Source organism: Eurypyga helias, unplaced genomic scaffold, assembly GCF_000690775.1.
Source record: "Eurypyga helias isolate BGI_N326 unplaced genomic scaffold, ASM69077v1 scaffold4092, whole genome shotgun sequence".
In the NCBI taxonomy this organism is placed as follows: domain Eukaryota; kingdom Metazoa; phylum Chordata; class Aves; order Eurypygiformes; family Eurypygidae; genus Eurypyga; species Eurypyga helias.
This window is the reverse complement of record NW_010233932.1, coordinates 2,003-10,349: the sequence shown is the minus strand read 5'-3', so window position 1 is coordinate 10,349 and position 8,347 is coordinate 2,003. Positions and strand designations below refer to the sequence as shown.

General features: G+C 39.7%; 1 protein-coding gene across 1 annotated transcript in view; it reads left to right on the top strand.

Annotated features, from left to right (window-relative positions):
* Positions 1-218: 218 nt before the first annotated feature.
* Positions 219-8,347, top strand: part of LOC104517257 (FYN-binding protein-like) — a gene marked incomplete at its 3' end in the record, with an annotated part of 10,128 nt that continues 1,999 nt past the window's right edge. Inside the window, exon 1 of the mRNA XM_010161856.1 lies at positions 219-1,332. Within this exon, the coding sequence (XP_010160158.1) occupies positions 219-1,332 (1,114 nt within the window). The remainder of the gene's footprint in view (positions 1,333-8,347) is intronic.

The window sequence follows — 8,347 nt, the reverse complement described above, 5'->3', positions numbered from 1 at the left end:
CCACAGCAAGGATATAGCAAAATGCTCAGCTTCTCTAACCCTACAGGAAGATGTGCTACAATATCTCCACAGCCAATCAGCAGTACTACAAGCCTCAGACCAGGAAACTCTTTAAAGTACAGTATGTGTGAACATTGCAACAGGGACTTTCTCATTGCTTCTATTTCTTTTTCTCTTCTTTATGCTTATAGAATGGCAACACAAAGGTGAAGTCACTCATGGCGAAATTTAACGGGGGTAACTGCCCCACAGAAGATGTTTCCAGTAACAGTCGATCCTTCAAAATCCCAGGACAATCTACAGGATTACAGACAAAGAAAGCAGCACTTGAGAAATTTGCAAGTCGAGGAAATGAAACTTCTCTTTCAGGACCCAGTAACTTTCACAAACCTGTTCATCCTAAGCCTTCCCTGGGGGTCAAGCCTTCAACTGATGATAAAACAGAGAAGGATCCAAAGCCCCCATATTTGAAACCCGTGGCACAAATGTTTGGGGTTCAGCTTCAGGCAATTAACAGAGAAAATGATGGAAAATCTGGATGCGCTAAACCCCCCACTCAAACCAGTGGCTTGTCAAAAGAAGACCCAAAGCCTCTGTATCCAAAACTTCCAGGGAACAAGTTTCTTAACTCTGCTTCTCATGAGAAAGAAAAAAATCCTCTGGGAACAAAACCAGATTCAAATTTTGCACCACATGAGAGTGTGGCAAAACCAGCATTTTCAAAAGTGATGGAAGTAAAGGAAAAGTTCATGTCTGCAACACAAGAAAATGAGCCCAAGCCTCTTTTCTCTAAACCGCCTCTTGCACAGAAACGTTCTCTAACCCATGAAGTCCCCCACAACGAAGACACTTCTAATAAGAATGTTTTTCTGCAAAAAGGACTGTCAGGCCCTAGACCAAATATGCACTCATTTAAAGCAGCAAAGGAAATGGATGAAAATAGTAACCATGCTGCAGAAGCTACAGACAGTCTTTTTTCTAATGTGGCTCTGAAGCCTCCTGGACACTGGTCCAGCTCATCTCAAGGCATCCCAAAAAACATGGAAGAAAAGACTGAAGAAAAAGGAATCCATGCTGCTAAGAACATCTTTCTGAACAAAATCATCCAGGAAGAATCAGGTTCTTCATCTGATAAGTACCATAAGACGAACACAGCGCTTGCTGCAGGAAAGCCATCAGGTGGATCACAAGAGAAAGAGGATGGGGATAGAAGTTCAGGAATTCCCAAGCGAAAAGCCTTGCCCCCGCTGTTCAAACTGGGCCAGCCCCCACAGAAGCCCAGCAGACCCCCCAGCGTGGACCTGGAAAGGTTCCGGAAGAGGCCAAAAGACAGTGAGTCCTCCCTGTTCTTGCTTTCTTGAGTATTGTCTTTTCTATGCATTTAGTACCAGATTTATTTCAGGTGAAATCCCCTCTTCTGTTCAAAAATAACATCAGACCCTTAAAGCTTTAACTAATGGTGGTGTCTCCTCTGTACAGGACAGAAATTATCATTATATTATCCCTCCTTCAGCGATAAAGTGTAGGACGAATACTTTCTGCATTGTTTTTATTTGTTTGTTTTTCAAACCTACTTCGACGTAGCTATAACTAGTGTCAGGGAGTTTTTCTCAACAGACATTTAAGTCCTGACTTCCTATAAATGAGATGTTAATACCGTGTGTCCTGTTCTCAAAAGTAACTTCCTGGGCACAGTTTGAGGGCCACCAAAATTATATACTCCAACCTGTAGTAACCACACTTTAAAAAAAATTATTATTTTGCCTTTCACAGCATGACCCTGTAAGTTGCTGAGTTTTAAAGTATGTTTAGAAAATTGAACATTGTGCAAAATAGCAGGAACAATTTTTCCCACATGGAACTGTTTTGATTTTATATCCAGATTGGAATCCATACTCCACTAGCATCTCCTGGACTTAGTGTTTTCTGCTAGGTTTGCATGACTTCAGTAGTGTGGCAGTTACTAGCACCAGAGGCTCTGCCTCACTATTTTTGTGGACAACCAAACCTCTGCACTTTCTGATGGTTGTAAACAGACATAAATCCTAAGGCCTGTCACTAGGTTTATGTAAAATTTGAGAAGTTCTTGTGTGTGATGAGAGCTTCTGTAAATACATTTGAAATACCTAGGAGAACACAAATCCCTGTGAAAAAAAAAAGAAAAAGAAAAAAAAGAAATTGCTCTGACGTTGCTCCTGCAAAGAGTTCTGTTTCAACAGGTTCCTTACACCACATAAGACAAGTGGCAGCAATGATATAACCTGGTTCTGAGGAACTCAAAATATGCCCTTGAAAATCTCACGTAAAAATGTTGTTTCCTAAAGTTAGGCCCACATATCCATTGTAACATCCTTAAAGATGGTTCAGAGGTTCCTAATGTCCAGAATGTCCTTAATTTTCCCTTAAAACACCTGTATTTCAAACTGCTGGGTTAAGGTTTTCCTCCAAAGCTTTTAGGCACTCTTTGACAATTCTGAACAGTTCAAATCAGGCACTCCTGTTGGAATGGGTGATGCTAATTAACACATTTCTATTACACGTCTTATAGTAGCTGAAGGAGGCTTCCTTTTTTTTCCTTACAGCACCAGGTGCTAGGAACTACGGTTGCATAAAAAACTCTGTCGGCATTGTAAAATCAAAGTTTTAAGTTGTATGGGTCCAGAGAAAAGCTGTTCTTGATCTCAGTGCATGAAAGAAACAAGGACAGAAAGAAACAAACAAACAAAAAAAACCAACCAAACAAAAAAAACAACCACCTTATTGTGTTCAGGGGGTTTTTTTGGGGGGGGGAGAAGGGGGCATGTATTTTATTTTTTTTCCCTTGATGCACTGCTGTCTGCAGTGAGCTAAAGAAGCTACGTAGTCCTCACATCTATTTTTTTAACTCAAGTAATTTTACCCAGTTGTATCCTGCAACTAATTGTGTCAGGTGATAAAACAGCTAAGCAATTTCTTCACATGAGGGGCATTTCATCTACATTATTCTGCCTTAACCATCTCTCTTAGATTTAATTAAACCAGTCGAACTTAAGCTCTTAAATTTTCAGTGTAGTCAGTGGGAAAAGGAGATGCCCGGTGGCATCGTTCAGAGCATCAAGTCAGATGCCTAACGTAGCTAACAACAGACGTTCTGAATAACTCCCCACTGTGCACGTGCAGTGCATCAGGTACGTTCATGTAATTTAGTTGATACAAAATTTGTCCTTGTCCCTCTGTATATAAAATACAGTATGGCTTGTGCTTCAGCAGTTGTGAGTGCACGTAAGACTGGTCTTTCTGAGACAGACAACATTCACAGGGATTATGACTAGATAGCATGCTCAAAGATGACTTTCTGTGAAGACAAAATGCCACACTAAAAACACAGAGTGTGCATGCAACCATATATTCTGTTGTTATTCATTCTACCCCAAAGTTAGGAGCATACCAGTAAACACAAAATGTACTTTCTTGTCAGCTGATACGTTCTGATATTTCTCTGTTATTCTATGGTTAAAGAAAAGTTCTCAGGGCCAGATCCTGAAATGGTATAAATTGGTGCATTTCTTTAGAAGAAATATGCTAATATCCAACAGTCCCAGCAGCTGCCCCTTCTTCATGGAGCACTGTTCAGGGTCAGTTGACTACCCTCAACTGCCCAGAGCAGTCTCAAAATGGAAAGGCAGCACTGTCAGCAAATGAAACCAGCAAATTTTTTGGTTAAACAAAAGCAGTAAGTGCTTTGCCAGCTAGAACTTTGAAAAGTCCTGAAAAAGGCTGAAAACACCCAAAACTTCAATTAATTTTTTTAAGATACAGTTTTGGTATATTTTTAAGTAATTAATGGTGGAATCATTTTATCTATTTGTTTGTTATTTATTCTTCTTTTTTTTTCTTGTTCCTATGCAGTTATAGACACAAAGCATTTTTTTATTCTCTCTCTAAAACTGAGGGTTAACATTATTTATCCTACAAACTTAAAATTCCTACTTTGAACAAGGCTGTAAGAATAACACCAGAACTTTTGCAAGAATATCTCCAGTTGTCGCTAACAAGCACTAGAGCAGCTACAGGCCTGGATGAGTCGCACTCAGAACACGAGCTGAGGATGGAGCTGCCTGGTGTGGCGGCACAGGTTGTTCTTCAAACGTGTAGCGAAATATACACCCAGCTAAGTGGAACTGAAGGGTCAGACAGGGTCTACTGTACTTCACAGTCTTTGGGTCAGGGTAAGATTGAAAGATTTAGAAACAACATCCATACAAAGCTGCTCAAAGTTGCCCTGAAGTTCAGCCTTCCCCTGTAGAACTGGCATGTAGACTTTGATGTTCTTCTTGGCTTTAATTAGTGCATTTATTTGTGGAGAGAACTCTCTGTAGAACAGTTCTGGTGGATAGACCAGGTGTTCTAGACTGAATCCTGAACAAATTTGGTTTTGTTTCAACACAATTATTAATGGGTGCTGGGTTTCTTGGAACATTAAACGGAACTGACAAAACCTACCTGCTTTGAAAAGGCCGTTAAACTGAATTTTTTGGGTTTTCTTTTTCTTTTTTTTTCTTAACTGTCATTTCAAGAATCAAAGTCATGTCAGGAAGATGCCACCCCCACAGCACAACTTCTTCCTGCTTATTACTTTGTCCTGATAAACAGCAGCTTGCCATAGTTGCTTAATTTGCTGGTCTGATTCTGGTGATGAGTAAAAACAAGAACAAGCAAATGGAAATGGTTTTCCCATCCAACAAAACTTTCAGAGATCTAACCTTTGGGGGGTTTCATCTGTATTAGAGCAAAAGTTAGGCTTTGTGTTGTCCTTTGAGAAAAGAAAAGCTCCACACATGGCGGTTGTTACACTTGTGTTAGGGGCATGTGCCTCGGGTGCAGAAAATATTGTATTGCCTGGTTTAAAACAGGAGTTTAAAACTTGAACTTCTCAGAAGTATCAATTCACACCTTTTTCTTTGGTTGTTATGCTTTCCCATCAAAGCTGCTTTACTGTTTTTCGTAATCAAGTATCCACTGGGCATGAAATAACTTTAAATATTGGAGGCTCTGAAGGACTTAGCTTATATGCTAAGTCTTAGTCATGTCTGAGAGAAGGATATAAACTGTCCAACATGCTTGCATGAATACCAAGGGATGCTGGTTTGGTTCTGTCCTTGCTTTGGATTAGAAATTTTAACCTGTTCCTCAAAAACCTTCCTTGATATACGTGTCTTGCTGAGGAATGTTTGACTATTGACGCATTACTGTTTTACAGTGAAGGCTGGCTTTAAGAATTCCTGTCTGGGCCTGTGAATACATGGCATTCTGGTAAATGTCCCATTACAGCAATTTTCCATGAGAATAGATCATATTTACATCAGCTCAGAATCAATGAGATGCATGTGCTTTCTAGATTCGAAGATATTACTAACAAAACTGTTTTATAATAGACACCCAAAGTGCAAAGAGGGCTTTGTTAGGCAGGAAAAAAAAAAAAAAAAAGAGAGAAACAAAATAATTTTGCTAACAGTTTTCCATGTGAGGCCACAACTGTACTGTTGCTTTCAGAGAAGAAATGCATCTGGGCTGACCTCAGTGGGATCGAGCATGTGCAGATGGCCACCCACATCAAGTCAGTTGAAGTCTCAGAGTCCCTAGTGCTCTGAACGCCTATGAACGTTCAACACTGGGGCTTTATCTAGGGAGTATATTTTGAGCCGTACTGGGAGAAACAAAAGGAAACTGTACTGAATCTAGGAGAAAAGAAGACATGTTAGAAAATTCCCATGCTTTATAATTTGGATATTGGTTGAGTCTGCAGTCCTTGTTGAGGTTCTGCTCTGCAATGGATTGTGTTCCCACAGAGTGACATGGCTATATGAGTTTGGTAAGACAACCAGAGACAAAGGAGAAATTAAAATCTGAAGTTCATTGTCAAATTTATCACAACACTCCTCTGTTGGCAAATTAATTAACAATCAAGCACCACTCCCAAGGACGGTAAATGTCTTAACTGTCTTTGCAAAGCCCCTTAGAACCAGTCAGTTGTTGCTTTTCCTTGATGGCAAGACGAAACAGCAGCTTCCAAAATTATAAAGAACAAAGGATATTTTTTTTTATCACAGGATATCACAGCTGTTTACCTCAGAATCTGGACTTAAAAGGTCAATGTAGGTTTTCTTATTTTACCTCGGTGCTAGACTGGATAACGTTATGCAGTACTCGCTGATAAAGTATGAGGGGATAAAGAGAATTGTAACTTGAGCCAAACCATCTGTTTTTAAGACAGATGAAACTAAAAGTACGAGATGATATCAAACAACACTGTTCAGGGTGGGGTGGTGGGAGCTTTGTGTGATGATGCAAGGCCTCTCTTTGCCCAGGCAAACTACAGCATGCCATAAACACCTGTACAGACTGAGAAACTGCCAAAGTGATAACTTCAGAAGAGCACGACAATTATGTGCAGCATAATGCCTGGACTTTGTTATATGTAGATAAAGTGTTGAATTTTAAATAACTTCAAAATTATTGTTGTCTATTATTTTTGTTCATCCCCCATACATACACCTGAAAACTATGGAAGTGAAATTGAAATTACGATCACATAAATCTGCCAAGCTAGATCTACATGACAGCAACTACAAAATCTGGATGAGTAATTTTATGTGTTTTTTAGTGGAAATGAATGTAAAAGCACTTCAGCTTTCCTCTAAGGATGTTCCTCTCTCTCCTTCTCTGAAAGTGAGGGATCCCAAATAATTCTTCTTTCAGCAACATTATACTGAAATAATTTACATCTCTCAAGAACAGGAGAATCAAGTTTTGCAGAAAAATGCACAGCTAAAATATAGTCAAAGTCGTACTTTTATCATGATAATCAGACTGGAGCCTATGAAACCCCATGCAATGTACATAGTTTAGTACAAGTGCAATGACAAGACCTTTGTAGGTCTGACCCCACAGGAGTTGCCTCTGTCATAGGATTGGTTAAGGTCAGTTTCAAAGAAAAGTTTTGAATTTCTTTCTAATTTCATTATTTTTCTGGCCATCTTTCAATAGTTCAACCTGTAAATTCCAAAAGAATGGTTGAATTAAATTTTCCTCAGTCTTTTTGCTCAGATCATTCTCCAGCTATCATAACATGCACCATAATTATAGAATATGCATGTAAGTCTAAATTTTTTTATAAGCAAAGAGTGGACACATGCTTTCAGTTTCTTCAGTCAGAGAGAAAAATTTCCAGACTTTTTGAGAGCCTCCACAACAAAGAATATTAATGTTGTGCAGGCAACCCTGCCATACTGAAGTTTTTGAAGCATTACCTTTAATTGGTCAAGGATTTGCCATAAAAATCTGCTAAAATATGTGGACAAGGCTATAAATTAAATGGCTAGTATGGTTTACAGCCCTGAAAAAGGTAAATCACTACAATTCAAAAATTAATGCAACCATGTTGATAGAAATATGAATGAGACAAGTTATTTATCTGCCAAAGGAAATAGATAAAACAAATCCGAGTCATAGATAAAATAAGTCTTGAGGGAAACCAACATTTAGTATTTCCCTGCAGAAGATTGTTCTGAGTACAACTTGCTGTTCTTGTTCATTAGGAAGAAAAAGTGCAAAAAAACCATTGCAAATCAGTGTTTTAACTCATTTATCTTATTTCCTTAGCTACAACAGTCTGCAATATTTTTCAAATAACAATGTGTATTTTCAGTTATAAAAAATAAAATGTATCCATCAGTAAACCACCGGAGGACAGTTCTCAGTTGTGAATTCTCATAGCTGCTGCAATTGGCCTTTAAGGCCATAAAGGCCTTTCACATAGTCCCCCACAACAGCCTTCTCTCTAAATTTGAGAATTATACATTTGATGGGTACACTTTTTAGTGAATGAGAAATTGGTTGAATCATCTAATCCAGAGGGTAGTGGTCAATGGCTCCATATCCAGATGGAGACTGGTGGTGAATGGTGTCCCTCAGGGATTCATACTGGGACCACTTCTGTTTAGTATCTTCATGAATGACATAGTCAGTGGGACTGAGTGCACCCTCAGCAAGTTTGCTGATGACACCAAGCTGTGTGGTGCAGTTGATACACTGGAGGGAAGGGATGCCATCCAGAGGGACCTGGACAGGCTGGAGAGGTGGGCCACTGCCAACCTCATGGAGTTCAACAAGGCCAAGTGCAAGGTCCTGCATCTGGGTCAGGGCAATCCCAAGCACAAGGACAGGCTGGGTGGAGAGTGGAGCGAGAGCAGCCCTGAGGAGAAGGACTTGGGGGTACTGGGGGATGAAAAGCTGGACATGAGCTGGCAGTTGACACAGATTCACGCAGAGTGGTAAGGGTTGGAAGGGACCTCTAGAGATCATCTAG